This window comes from Juglans microcarpa x Juglans regia, chromosome 8S (genome assembly GCF_004785595.1).
Source record: "Juglans microcarpa x Juglans regia isolate MS1-56 chromosome 8S, Jm3101_v1.0, whole genome shotgun sequence".
NCBI classification, from domain to species: domain Eukaryota; kingdom Viridiplantae; phylum Streptophyta; class Magnoliopsida; order Fagales; family Juglandaceae; genus Juglans; species Juglans microcarpa x Juglans regia.
Window position 1 is genome coordinate 10,253,256 of NC_054609.1, and position 15,792 is coordinate 10,269,047.

General features: G+C 35.7%; 1 protein-coding gene across 2 annotated transcripts; it reads right to left on the reverse strand.

Annotated features, from left to right (window-relative positions):
* Positions 1–1,316: 1,316 nt before the first annotated feature.
* Positions 1,317–6,893, reverse strand: LOC121244877 (G-protein coupled receptor 1). Of its 2 annotated transcripts, none has more exons than XM_041143108.1 (9): positions 6,648–6,893; positions 5,371–5,402; positions 5,107–5,276; positions 4,861–4,955; positions 4,533–4,634; positions 4,381–4,437; positions 3,938–4,081; positions 3,279–3,340; positions 1,317–1,798 (listed from the first exon to the last, which is right to left on the reverse strand). In XM_041143108.1, the coding sequence occupies exons 1-9, from the start codon at positions 6,810–6,812 to the stop codon at positions 1,693–1,695; spliced, it is 933 nt and encodes a 310-aa protein (XP_040999042.1). In that variant the 5' UTR covers positions 6,813–6,893; the 3' UTR covers positions 1,317–1,692. The 2 variants fall into 2 exon arrangements, with proteins under 2 accessions (XP_040999042.1, XP_040999041.1); XM_041143107.1 differs by having other exon boundaries at positions 3,270–3,340.
* Positions 6,894–15,792: the final 8,899 nt, after the last annotated feature.

A 15,792-nucleotide genomic window follows, 5' to 3' on the forward strand; every position in this document is an offset into this window, starting at 1 on the left:
ACCTTACCACGAGTGTAGAACTGTGGCTTTTGTTATTACATTGGTACCAACATCTCTATTTCTGGTGCACCCACTTTAGAAATAAAGTTGTTTTCTACGTGGCTTTCATGCTGAGTTTAAAATGGAGGATTTCACATTTTATTTCTGCTCGGTTGGCCATTGAAGTTTGCACAACCTTGCCATGGGGGTTAAACATAGAATCTGTTCCGATAAGATGCTATTAAATTATGCTTATGCCAAAGAAATTCTATATATTGTACTATTGCAAATAAATGTTTTCTGAACTATCGCAATGTTATTTTGGTATTCTATTTTGTTCTGCATTTTGTAAATAGCTCATGTTTGCAGATTATTAATATGTTCACTACTTACTGAGTTGATTATAACTCACCCAATTACTTTCAATATTTTCAGGTGATTTTGATGTTTCAGCTAAGAACCAATAATAGGAAGCATAGGTGGGATTTGTTGAACGTCGCCTAATGCCATGATAAAAATAAGTAAAATAAAATGTGGAAGAAACTTCTATATTTTCTGAATGAATGTTATGTACAGCAAGAAGACCTAAATATAGAGAAAGAGATAAAGTAAAATAGGAAAACAAATAAATATAAGATCTTCTAATCAAAATGGTATTACCATCAAGGTAGTATACATGAATAATGATAGGTTTACTACCCTCCTATCATCATTTTACTACTTTATACTGTATTTGAATTTTTATTTTTTTATTATTTTATTTTAAGTATTCTTTTAACATTCTTAATCATTAAGAAAAAAATTAAAAAAAATATATAACTTTACTAATAATCACTTCTTTAATTATTTAAGTAAAAAATAATAATAAATGAACGATAAGAAGTTCTAATCCTATCATTATACATACACACCAGCACTGAGTTTACGAAATGGTGGAGTTTCCTAGTTTTGACATCTTGAGGTCCTGAGACGCCACAGGTCCCAATAGTTTCGAGGTTGCACGAGCAATCTAGGATGCAAAAATGACAATATGACCATGGAATTTCGAAAATATAATTGTCAAATAGGTAAAATAAAAAAATAACAGTAAAATAATAAAAAAAATATTATTTTAATAATCTAGTCAGACTCATAATTAATCCAAAGCCAGATGCATTTAAAATAAGCTAACTAGCTTACATATATACCAATGCTCTAAGAAGCTTGTTTCTAATTTGAAGGATGGAAGGTCATTAGTTCAAATTACAGTGGCTAAATTTACTGTCTCCATGGAACATCTACCACTTTTTTCCAGCTAAAAGAAATGTTTGGGCCACATTCATATGACAAAATCACGATAAGGTCACCAAAGACAAAAATCATTTACACAAGCGCTTAAAGAGTTCTTACAAAGGCGATGACAAACATAGGACTCCCGATCAGCAAAACAGTATGAGAAACACTAGAGTGAGCACCTAAGGCATATATTATAAGAGTAGTGAACTGGAGATCCTGCGATTGCTACCATGGACATCCACCTTTATCTAATCACACCTGGGGCAAGCAAGGTGTAGCAGATGACAGAAATCAAATTGTCATAGTTGCAAGTTAATCCAGGATGGAATGCTGGGAGCAGCGTTCCTTTCTGTCCCTCCATTTTAGCTGGCTCTCTTTCAAATTTAATGAAAAGCTTTGAAACTCTTGCTGTTAGAGGTGAACAAAATGTACATGTTGCTATTGCTGATCTTGAATTTTCAGTGATACTAGTTCGCTGTCTTGCTGTTGGTTTCTGTGCCTCGAATTGTTTGGAAACCATCTTCGAAGCTTCTCTGGCCAGAACCTGGTATAAGATTGCAAACACAACCATTGCTTGAAAAAAATGTATTTGGATGCCAAAAACTGGACAGTAACAATTGAGTTAAGTTTATAGTATGAGAAAAAGGATTGGATGAATATGGAAAGCACATAAGCATCATCTAGAATTGGAAAATTTCTAAACTCCTACCCCAAAAATCAGCATTTCTGTCACATGCAATAATGTTTACCCTCTCCTCTATGCAGCACAATTATACAATCATGAGATGACCGCCCCAAAAAATGCCATTAGACCTCTTCTCTTCGCAGACTCAATTGATTAACATATGCCTCGAGCACTAATGAAAGTTGCACAAGTAAAATTTCATGAGATTGCTTGGTCAGACTAGTGAATGGTTTGGTCTTGAAGATCATTTAAATTAGAAATTCATGGTGAATTCCAACTGATGAAGATCATTTAAATTAGAAATTCATGGTGGATTCCAACTGATAACTAAGGCCCCGTTTGGATACAGAAACACTCTCAACCCATCTCATCTCATCTCATCATTACAATTTTCTCAAATTCCTATACAAAATATAATAAACAATTCAACTTTTTCAAATCCAAAAACAATAATAATATTAAAAAATAATATTCTAACAATATTTTATTTAACTCATCTAAAACCATTTCGTCTCATTTCATCTCATCTCACTATCCAAACGAGCCCTGGAGATTTATTGGGAGTTTGAACAAGGATAAAACTTCAATCCGCCCCCCTAAAAAAAAATCTAGCATCCTATAAGCAAGTCCCATCCAATCATTAAATTGTTCCAACCATGTCCTCCTTCCATTAAAATCAGACATTTGGAGTCATTGGATGAGATGAAGGCAATGTCGCAGAGCTGACCCAAGGACTTACAAAGGAGATCCACATATAGACTTTAGCAAAGACAGTTTTTGTGAAGGCATGGCAAGTTGAAGACTTATGCTGAAAGACTGGAGGAGTCATTCAGTGAATTGGAATGGATTTATTTGGAATATTTGAGAAAGGAGATGAGTAAGGATCATGGGTGGGCAACGGGGTCCTTCCTTCTAGATCCAAATTTTGACAGTGGTTACATTGCCGCCCTTGAGTTTGGTATTTTTCTAGATGCAAATTGTTGTCAACAGATAAACAGTGTGCTGAAGAATCAATAATACTGAGTTTGAGACCAGATGAGTTCCTGAATTCAGAAGTACACTTTTTTTTCTTTTTTTCTTTTTTTTTTTTTTTTTTTTGTATTGGGGAACTTTCAAAGAGGAGGGTATTTTTAATCATTTCACATAATAAGAAAGCACATGCAGTGTACAAGTTACTTCATACAAATTCAAGGCAACTTTGTTAGAGGCGACCCACTGAAAGAAATATGATTATAATGATTTAAAGTTGGGAGGGGGAATTGCTGAATGGGATGGTAGTTTTGGAAGGGGTAGGCAGAGTGTAATATACTAAAACCTATAAGCGACTTACAGTTCCAACCTCTCATAGATTGCACGCCGTACTGAAGAGTTCAGACCATAAGCTATTGAGTTGAATAGGCCCTGCAACAAGTACGCAATAATTACTATATTAAATCCTCAAATTGGCAAAAGAATATGTGTGTATTCTTTCTGAATAAGATTTCTTTTGTTGCATTTCTTGAAGTCATGCTTATATTGTCCCATTTAGCCAGAAGTATAAAAATATGAGGATTTGTTTCCTAGTAAGTGACAAAGGGAAGTTAAACTCTTTACTTTGTCTTTGTTGTTTTAGGGAGAATCTATGATCAATACTCATTTATGCCCAGAGAGACTCAATGTCAGTCAAAAATTCTCGCATTAGTTTGGCCACGCAATCATGCATTAGAAGTTGTTTTACCCATAATCAGGTAAACATTTAACCCAAGATGCAGCCTTCTGGAATTTCATACCAATCCCAATTTTGTTGTAGACAAACTAGTAAAACAAAAATGAAGGCTTCTCCATACATCCTGAAAATCTTTGTAGAAAATTTCAAGGAAAAAAAACCATAAAAATTATCAAGTGCAGAAAACTGCACCCACAAATCACACCAGAATATCAGAAGATACATTACGCTGAACTACTAATATATTTGGGGAAGTAAACTGTAAAGCATACATCTAAGTTCATTGGAATTACCATAAGTGAAGCTGTCCCTACATCAAGAACTGAGAGCCAAAAGATTTTGTGGCCAGGCTCAACAAAGTCATGAATGCGGTTGATCGTACCAAAAGCCCATGATCCTATTAAAATGAGTGGATAGTATCCCCACCTGTTCACAGCCTATGACATGAAAGAAATCCATAGCAAAGGTTAAAACATTACAGGGTAGATTGACAAGGGAAGTATGTGTGTGACTGTGGAATACAATAATCAAAGGCCTATTAAATTCCTCCTAAAATCTTAGATGGCTAAGGGATGTATCCTTGTACGATATCAAAGATCTTTGAATAACATGAATGGCAGGATCTTCTAATAATTGAAGCAATGAAGCCAACAATAGTATTGAGTCAATATTTTCTTCCTCACAACATGATTGCGATAGAAAAGGATCCCATCGTGTAGGAAGCAAAACAGCATACCTTCATGTCTACTCTCGCATCCAACTGGTATGACCGGTCTGACATGCCTACCGCCATCTGAAATTTTGAGAATAAAATTATGGTCACAACAAGTTTGTAAATGACCAGAAATATATTTTTCTGCAAAAATATAACATAAAATGAATACATACCCGGGTTGCATTGTTTAGCATTCGTATCACTTGAAAGTACGTAAAACCATTGTAAAGAATTGCACCCCAGAGAGGCATATAAAATGTAATAAAGTGAACTGCCTGCAGGAATGAATAGAATGTTTACAATGCAGTAGAACGAAACTAATATGCATCAGCGATGCATTGAGAGATACACAAACAATGCTTAAATTCAACTTTATTTTAATATTCTTGCTTCCATGTTAAATCAAAGGAATCCTGAAAACTTCCAAGGGAGTCCAGAAAATTTGATAAAATTAAAAAATCATGAACCATTATTAGTGCATAAAAAGCAACTTAAACTTGCCTTTCCTGTACGACCCGTTTGTGTCCAACATGATGCACCTAAATGTCCATGGTCGTTACCAAAAGAGCGTACAACAGTCATAACTAGTGAAGTTCCTGCACACAATAAATAAGCATTAATATCAGCGTTGTGAATAAACTAGTAGCCACCTAAAAAATGAGTGAAGAAGGCAATGTGTTGGGCATTGGACAAAGCTTGCTTTACTATAGTAGATATCATAAATCATTGCCACGAAATTGTTCGTACCCCAAACGTACAAGTGAAACATGGCCTCCAAATCTTCAACATCTGTTTTGTGTCTCACAACAGTACGGTGAAGTGTAAAAGCTATTGTTGTAGTCCATAGGAAAGATGCCACACAAAAGAAATGTGCGCTATAGCCCTGAGCATAACAAAAGAATCCTTTGGATGGATCTCTGCATCAACACGAAATTTTCTATAAGTCGCTTGCAAAAATATCAAACCCAATATAACTCAAAATCCAACAACGCTAGACTCCGCAAAGCCTACCCAACCATGGTGAAAAAACTGCAAAGCATGTCCTGCATTCAGAGAAATTGTATCATATATGAGCACATATTATCATTACGCAAGGAGTTCAACTATGGGAGTCAAAGGAAGAGAAGAAATTAAGAAAAAAGAAAATGATCATATAAAAACAGAAAGATATATTTACACATTAGTTCTCCGAACTATCCAAAATTATAAAATCTTTTATTGTTTTTGCTCCTTGTCAGTGATTAGGTGGAAGTAGCAAACCAAAATCGATTTTCAAGATTAATAAACGAATTTGTAAAGAATTTCACTCAAGAAAGATCTAAAACCTCATTATTTTGTGCAAGTTGTTACAAAGTACGAGCTTACCTATTCAATCACTAATTGTTCCAAAATTATAAGCTGACCGGAAGAGGTGTAGTTAATCATTTCATCCATATTCTAACACTTCTCCCTGTGTAGATCAGACTCCCTAGTAGTGAGCTAAACTCATGGAATATTTAATTGAAATGGAGAGACATGTGAAGTAACGGTTCGAACTCAAAACTCTGCTCTAATATTGTCTTAAATCATCAATTATCCCAAAAAACTTAATCTGATAGAAAGATTGTAATTAATCATATAAGATAGCTTTGCTACTCATTATCCCCACACACCATACTTATTTTTATTATTTTTAATTTTTCTTAATTTTTTTTCTTTTTTGTTTTATTCTTCCTAAACTAATTGAGTTCTTCTACTTATCATCCATACACCTTACATTTGGTAAGAGAAAAAAATTAAAAAATTACGTGTAGTGTGTGGTATGAGGATTATGAGTAGAATTTTTCATCATATAATCTAAGCTCTAGCATTCAATCTATAGACTAATTATAATCTAACTTCAAAATTACTAATCCTGCTTCCAATGGAGACATCTTCACCATGAAGTATCCCAAAAAAAACAGAGAAACAAACGGAAGAAAATAAAAATGAAAGAAAAAAAGGTGTTTGCCTTAGTAATATCTTCAATTGCCAATCCTTTAAAAAGTCAAGAAGGAAGTGCGAGCAGTTAGATCTAGATCTACAAATCCCAGTTCAAAGAATTTCTATCATAAAAAAAAAAAAAATGAACCTAGTTTTCCACGACCAAACACAAATCAATAGTGAAGCTTCACTGTAATAATATTCGATCTTACAAGATCAAGCGCCCCAATAATTATAAAAAGAAGCAGAATAGAGTTCATCCTAGTAAGAAGTAGGAAGATGGGGTAGAGTCAGATGTCAAGGGATGTAGCGTTGAAAGCACATACGGAAAGGGCGAGGTAGAAGACGAGCTTGAAGGAGAACTTGCGAAGCTCCTTAAAGAGGACATAGCAGAGCACTATGAAACCCGACCCAACGAACGAAAGGCTAGATGCTCCGGCATTGACTGCCATTAATACACGGCGATCGTGTGCCGTCAGAGTCCCGGCCATTTCTCTTCTCTGACGGCCACTCTTCAGCCGAATTCGAAAACTGAAATTATATTTTTCCCGTTGGTTTCGTATAAAAACTCAACAATATAATATAATATATACACTATATACACACACAAATATCGCAATGTGACTATATAAGCCAGGAATTTTTTTTTTTTTTTTTTTTTTTTTTTAACCCAGGGCCAAAACAGGTTTGCCGGTTTGGACGATGAGATGAAATAAAATAATCTATAAAAAAAAATATTAGTATATTACATGAGTTTGTTTCTTCATTTTGATTATTTATATATTAAATTTTTTTTTACTTAATAATTAAAAGAGTACTTTTTAATATATTGATATATTTTTTTATTTTTTAAAAATATTTAAATATATTAAAAAAAGTATTTATGTTAGTGGACACGCCTAACAGTCAAAGTTAGATCCTAACAGGACTTATTTATAAATAGTAGTGAAATAATTTGAATTGAAATATTTTATTAGATTTTGAGAAATGAGAGAAAAAATTATATAAAATATTATAAATTTAAAATATTATTATATTTGAATTATTTTTTGTATTTTTGTTTGAAATTTAGAATAAATTGTAATAATTAAGTAATGATTATATGAAAAATTTAAAAATTTGAAGTTAAAAGTGTTGGCATTTGTAGTGTTTAGATATTAAAATAAGATGTGACTAGATGAGATGAGATGGGCCTCTTCCTATCCAAACCAAGCCAAGCCTAGGTTTGGTTTGAATAGTGAGAATATCTGATAAGTGTTGAGAATATTTGTGAATAGAAGTGAAAAAGTAATAATAAAATATTGAATAGTAGTAAAAAGTAGATGAAAAGTAATGAATAGTAAAAAAGTAGGTGAAAAGTAATAATAAAATAAAGAATAGTAGTGAGAGTATCTCAAGTACTCTCATTACCCAAACACACCATTATAATGTTAGCCAATCATACAAATTTAGCTGTAACTTGAAGTTTTTAAACATTCTTAACCATTAAGAAAAAGTAAAAAAATATAAATTCATTAATAGTCATTTTCTTAACCATTAAAAAGAATTTAAAAAAAATTAAGTAGACAAATGAACATATTTGGTGGACAAATTTGAGTCATGTTATCATTTTCCATTATAAAGGTAAGGAAGACACTAGGATGGACACCAAATATTCATCCAAAATATGTACACCACTTCTTCTTCTTCTTCTTCTTCTTCTTCTTCTTCTTTTTTTTTTTGTTTTTAATGTTAAAAAAATACATACATACAATTCACTAATAGTAACTTTTATAATAATAATAATAATAATAATAATAATATATTAAAAAAAAAAGGCACTGATGTGCATCAAACCATTTTCCTAAAACTAATATTATGGTAGTGGCCTCTTCCTCGGCCTAACAAAAAAATTATGGGTATCAACATCATCTATAAACTTAATGGATTAATGTTTACATCAGCCTACAGCCGCAACAGTGTGTTGCGGTAAAATAAAAAAAATAAAAATAAAAAATAAAAAAAAAAGAAGAAGAAGAAGAATAACATCATGTGAGGTATGCTGTGGCTATAAGCTGATGGATAGAATAGTTCAAACTTAATAAGAATACGACACCAAATAGGAAGGTGAAATAAGTTTATTTTGGATAGAAATGTTTAGGTACACGTATTTTTTTAGAATACAAGACGATTACATGTTATTTAGGGATAAGATAATCATATGAAATTTAAATTCAAAATTTAAGAAATAAATTCAAAATTATTATATAATGTTGTAATAATAATAATATGAAAATAATGGCCATGCTTGGATACAAAGAATGTTGGAAAATATGAAAATTGTGAGAATTTGTTTGACATTAGGTTTTGAAAAATGTGAGAGAAATAGTTGAATAAAAATATTTTTTAAAATAAATTTTGTATTAGAATTTGTGAAACTGGACAGATAAAGTTAAAAAATTGTTTAAATATAATCTTTTAATATTAATTTTGTTCTGAATTTTGTAAAAATTGTATTGATTTTTGTATTTGAGTAATTATTAAATAAAAAGTTTAAAATTTGAAATAGAATTTATTTTTTTGTATTCGAGTAGTTTTTAGAAATCCGAATGTTAAATGAGGTTAATTCTGATTAGCTAAAGCAGAGCAGAATTCTCATGAGTCCAAATTGTTGCTCATCTTATTGCCCGTGTCAAGTTGTTGAAGTTACACATCTATTCCATGTAGGAGGCTATTAGAGTCTCCTAATAAAATCCACACTTCAAAAATAATAACCTAAAATGGTTGTTTTAGGAAATTTGTAAAGAGAGAGCAGAGACCTTTATTTGTACGTTCACTCACATGGAGTTAATTAATTGTTTGTAGGTGAGGAGTTAGTTAACTCAATGGTTAATTAATTGGTGTAGTTAAATTACTGGTGGGGAGTTATTTAACTGATGGTAACTTTCCCACCCATGTGAACATTACATGGATTATAGGGTTACCCATTACTAACAATAAACATAGTCAAAAAGTCGATCTTACCTATATTCGAAAGGTTGACATCCCGAACTTTGCAAAATCCCCGTTCATGTTTTTAGTTGGATATTATTTTAGCTATTGGATCGTGCTAGGTGTTAGTGGAATGCATTGAGATATGTTCTATTTATTTGGACTTTAGAATCTTAAGCATAAGAGCCCACAAGAGAAAGAAGAGGAAAAAGCTAACAAAGGCCCATGTGGATTTCGGCCAACCAAGCTAGGATTAAGGTTTGGAAGCCCAATGTTGATCACTAAGGATAGAGGAGGCGCCAAATGGCATGATAATATCTTTTTGTTTTTCTAGAAGTTCATCATTTGAAACCTAGGAAAGTAGCAAAGTGTGACACGTGACCAACATGCAAAGGTTCTAGAAGGAAGTGAGTGGATGAGACAAAGAGAGATGATTCGGCCACACATAGGGAACATACCATTTCCACTAACCATATGCCACGTGTCTCACATGCACAACTCACTTCTAGGTCACTTTGAATCTGGACGTGAAAGAAGGCAAGAGGAGTGAGAGAAGATTAGGGTTTCGGTAAACCCAAGAGACCTACATGCCACCCATGGGATTTTGGCAAGTTCCAAGAAGTTTGCAATGATTTGAGAAAACAAAGAGGCATCTAGGAGCACTACAAATCAGATAACACAAATACTAAAGGACTTCTACGGTTCGGCCATGGGGATTACGTGGCCCACATGCAAGCCAATCATCTTGGTAGTTGACACTTGTCATGCATGGAGGAAGGGCCTTAGAGTTCCAAAGTTCCAAGAGATTTTGCTTGGGAAGACAAAGAGAGGAAGAGACTCGTGGGAAGGCACGCACCTAAATTCTAGAAGAATCTTTGTGAAGGGAAGTGCAAGGGGTGACGACAAGGGCAGCCAAGAGGCACATGTCACCTACCTCACCTAGGGAAGAGAAGAGATTTTTTTGGGGGAGGGGAAGGTTTCGGCTAGTCACATGTATACACACACCGCACTTGCCCCATGGCAAACAAGCACACATGTAGTGGTTCAAGATTGATTCAAGATTTTGAGATTTACCTTTTTACTACCAAGTACATTGAAACTAGACACATGAAAAAGAGCACAAAGGGAATTAGAGTTTCGGATTGGAGAGGCCATATGCCACTTGTCCAAGAAGACCTTTAGTCTTCCAACACAATCTCATCATGAGGGAGATGAAGGGACATTTCGGCCAATGAGCCAAATGACATCCATGCACCAAGGCTTTTGGTATTCCAAGGGGGACAGATGCTTATAAGAAGAAGGTGGGAACCAAATGTGGGAAGTCCTTTGGTCATTTTCAGATTTCTTTTGGTGAATCACGTCTACACCATTCTCTCCCACTTTCCATCACTTTCTCTCCAACCAAACATTACCCACACACCAACCATCTTCCTCCAACCACCATTTCTAGCTCACCAAGGAGTACCAACGACACCTATGGAGGAGAAGCACACAAGGTAAAAACCATTCGTTTGTTTCTTACACTCACACACACGGCCAAAGAAAAAGAGAGTTTCGGACTTGAAGGGTGTTACATGCCCATGAACACCCACACACACACACGCACTCACTCGGAAAAAGCTAGGTTTTCTCTTCAAGGGGAGAAAGGGACCCGAACACCATTTGCCTTGAGCAAATAAAATATGAAACTTTGAAGAGGAAGGAGAGCCACGACCATTACACTTAGAAAAGCTAAGGTTTATTCTTACATGGAGTTTCGGGTTTTAAGAAGCCCAAAAGTGTTGGAGTTTTCTTACCTTAAGAATGGACCTCAAAAGCCATATACTTGAATCACACACTCACCAATAAGATTAGGGTTTTTCATATGACCTTGGCTAATGATCTTTAAATTATATTTTCAACTTGTTATTTGCATTTGTTGGATTTTTGTAAGTAGACCTTCAACCTACTTTTGATAACACTTGTATATATATTGTGAACTCGTGTTTGATTATTCTTGTTTGAATCTAGTTTCTCTTGTATTGTATGTAGTCGATTTTCATTGAGAAGATATGACGCCCTGTTGTGGGGATTATTGGTTGAATCTTATCTTCTAATATACTATGTTTTGGTTTCGGTTTCTACATTTAAATGTGCTTTGTTTGCTAATAAGATCAACCAAATTTGTAGAAGAATGAAAGCATATGTTGTGATGATGAAAAGTTATGTTTTGAGGACCTATATGAATCGGCCAAGGCTAGAATTTGGGTATTCAAATCTATTTTATGCTTCGTTGATTATGAATCGGCTATGTTTATACGTATTCATCATGTGATTGCATGTTCTGATGATTTCAAGCCATATCACAAGATACTTAGTGATTTTTGCATGTTTCATGAGTATGAGAGAATGTACCATCATAAGTCCATGTCCCAGGCATTTGGGTATGTGTTTTCAAAAACATAGTCAAGGCATATTTTGTCACGACCCCTAATGCTAGGATTGGAAAAATGCCCTAGTAGAACCCTGTCCACTCTGGAGTGCTTAAAGTCAAGTGGAGATCCCTAGATCGATGAAGTCAATGAAGGCGAAATAAGTGAACTGTCATTATAAATATATTTAAGAATATGACGTAGTCACCTCGATCAAAATAAATCGTTGGATGATGCGGTAACTAGCAATAAACACACGGTGCTTAGGGGAGCCGTGAGGTGTCCAACCATGTGTTATAGGAAATGATTAAGGTGTTTGAGCTCTGTGATATGATATGATACGATATGTTATGATATGCCATGATATGTTATGATATGATATGAAATGACATGACATGAAATGATATGATACGATCATGATATGGCATGATACGTTATGATAAGAAATGCCATGATATGTTATGACAAGAACAAGAACCCGAGCTCAAATGATATGAACATGTGTTAAGAGATGAAAAGATGTTTTAAGGTTTATGTTGCATATGTCAAGCTTTATGTCAAAGTACATGTACATGCATTTATTTGTGGTTCACTCTTATATGCTTGTAATATCTGTTGTATGTTATTTGTTTACTTATTAGATTTCTTGAAATTTCACTATAGTAGTTTTCACTACCGAATCACCCAAAATGGTAGAGGTTGTTACAGGACTACAAGAAAGAGTTCATGGGGAAGCACAAGAGGCCAGCTCCTCGGATAGTCCAGGAAACCTCGAAGAGCCGTGAGAGCTCATCAAAGTCATCCTTACTAGATAGGTTGGAAGTCGTCGACCAGTTCATCACTGGAGTTTTGCAGCTCTTTGAGGAGCTGAGGAAGATTTTGAACAAGGACAAAGCCAATTAGAGATGGCCTAGAGATGACCTATTTTAATCTTATAGCTATAGGTTTGAATCTTTAAGGAAGCATGCTTGGAAGGGAAGTATGCAGTTTAGACTATGACGCTGACGAGCATTTCTTTTATGCGTTTCAGGAGGAAAATGATCGATAGTGCGTGGATGATGTGAGGATGTTTCTCCAAGATCACGAGATCAGGAGGCTAGGAACCCTCCACTGGAAGGAGGACAACAATTGTGAAAGCTATCCGCCAAATGACAGAAGTGGTGCGAAACCAGATGAAACAAGGACAGGATGTTAGGTAAGAACCACCTAAAGGAGATAACTAAGGATGTCCGTTCGAGAGATTCTTGGTGTATAGATACCCAAACTTCATGGGTAGGTAAGGAGCCATGAGAGCCAACATGTGGCTTATTGACTTGGACAGGACCTTCGATATTAGTGTGTGTACGGGAAAGCAAAAAGTCCAGTATGCTGGACACGTACTTCAAGGAGAACCTGGTATATAGTGGGATACGAAGAGACAGCTATTGGCGCTTGAATTGGGGGATGTAGCTACTCTCACTTAGGAGCGATCTAAGAAGGAATTCGATAGTCATTTCTTTCTAGAGACGACCAAGCAGCGAAGGCATCTTCTCTGTAGAACAGTACATAGCTTGATTTATGGAATTGGGAAGATTTGCCCCTCATCTGATTGGTACAGAGAAAATGTAGGCCAAAAAGTTCCAAGACGGGTTACAACCAAGGATTCAGAATCAAGTCACATGCCTAGAAATTGAGAATTTCCAAGTGCTAGTTAATGTTGCTTCAATAGCAGAGGCAAAGCAACGGAGTGTGGTTTCTCAAGTTGACATGGACCGGAAAAGGGGAATGCCTTACTCTCCGGGAATGAACATGGGAAAGAAAAGGGTTCCCTATACCTTGGATAAGGGAAAAAGGGAAAGTAGTTAGGAATGTAGTACTCGTTACTCTACCACCATGCCGAAGATGTGGACGAAGGCATAACGGTGAATGTTGATTCACCACGAGAGCATGTTTTAGATGTGGTTAGACCAGCCATATGATCAGAGATTGTCAACAGAATATGCCTGGAGGAACAACAATGCCAGGAGGCAAAGGAAAAACCCCTGTAAAGGCCAAAGTTTACGCTATCACTCCAAGAGAGGTAGATTTGGAAATTAATGAGGCAACTGATGCCGGAGTGATCACTGGTAATATTTCCAACCCTACTCTAATTGGTAGCTTGTGTAAAGATCTTTGAGTAACCTTAGTTACCCTTTTAGGTAAGGTTAAATTGAAGCAACACATGGCATGCACTTTGTTTGACTCTGGAGCGTCGCAATCTTTTGTGTCTTACGATTGTGTGCAAAGATGTGAGTTGAATATGAAACTTTGTCCAGAAAGGGTCCTAGTAGCTATTCCAAACCGGAAGATAGTTAGATGTACTCATATAGTTAAGAACTATCCATTGGAAGTCGAGAGTTTAACCTTAACCATTGACCTAATCGTTTTCCATCTGATAGAGTTCGATTTAGTTTTAAGAATGGATTGGCTATCAAGGCACTACACTAAGCTAGATTGTCGAAGGAGGGAGGTAATTTTTTATTTACCATCAAAGGACAGAATTTGTTACATAGGAGAAGTAATTAGGTTAATTCCGTCAGTGGTAATGGCAAGACAAGTTAAGAAGAGTATGATGAGAGAAGTTGCCGCTTATCTTGCAGTTATGACTAGTCCAATGGAGTAGCTTAAAGGAGTCAAGGGGATTCCGGTGATAGAAGATTGAGAAAAATTCAGAAACGGTTGGGTGTGATACTCATTTCACATCGGCCAATAGGACTTCAACATGTATGAGGTGTATTTATCTTCCAATGGACCACACTTTATTGAATCAACTTTACTTTCCCTCTTCTCTCCCTGATTCTCCCTCTCCCCTTTTGATTCTCCTCTCCCCGATTCTCCCTCTACCCTTTCGGTTCTGCTCTTCCTCTCCCCGATAGCAAGAATGACCCATCTACAGCAATCAGCCATGCTAACGTCTCACTATTGCAATCCAAATACTTGAGATAGCACGCTCGGATCCTGTGGTCAAGCCGCATCAATTGATCAACAAGATTTTGGAACTTAAGGTCTTTGAGTAGCTTTTGAATTCTCTTTGTTGCCGCCAGCTTATACCTCTGCATCTCATATAGCTCTGGATGCCAGGAGTGGTAAGGACCGAGAGCACCTTCCTGTGAAATATAATAATCTAGATCAATGGCCAGAAGAACTTTGGGGACATTGAAAATGCAAACAGGGATTTCCTCATCATCCTCAAGGTCTAATTCAAGGGTTCTACCTTGAGAAAGGGTGACCCATTTTGTTTTGCTTGATCGATGGCGACCAATTCTTAAAAACAAAAAAATAAAAAATCCAAATTGATGTTGGGAGTTTATACTAAATTCGATTGCAGGGTGCAAAGTTTGTATCTTCAATGATAAAGGTTGAACTTTCTTTGAATAAGGACAGTTTGTCTATGTAGTGGGTTTCTTTCTCTCTCCATGCAAATGCATTCATCCAAGAGTTTAAGCCGAAGCTGTAAGAATTGGTGGCCATTGATCAAGCAAATCTCTATAGTGGTGACCCATTTTGTCTTGCTTTAGAAGGGAGTATTTTTTCACATGGTGTGAAAGAGAGAGACGGGAGGAGGCCGATGGGAGTGAGGGGGAGGAGAGATAAGAGAAGAGAAGAGAGAGATCTCGGGCGCATAGTCTATGAGGGGAACACAAAAAGTTGTGATCTGCTACATGTGGGTCTTTTTTCAATATTGCTAAAATTCATACGTGGCAGCTGTTTATTTGCCGGTGTAAAAAAGCATGTGACACTGACCTGTCCCTAGCGTCTTTCTAGAATATTTTCCTGATGTTTTGCTGATGATTTACCTGGATTACCCTCGGATTGAGAAACAGAGTTTGTAATTGAGTTAGAGCCAGTAACGGCTCTAGTACACAAGGCACCTTACTAAATGGCCCCGACAGAATTAAAAGATTGAGGAACTCCTCGAGAAGGGTTTTATTCATCCTAATTCATCTCCTTGGGAGCGCCAGTACTATTTGTGAAGAAGAATGATAGAATCTTGAGAATGTGTATCGATTATCGAGATCTGAATAAGGTGACCAATACGAACAAGTATCCACTGCCACATATAAATGACTTA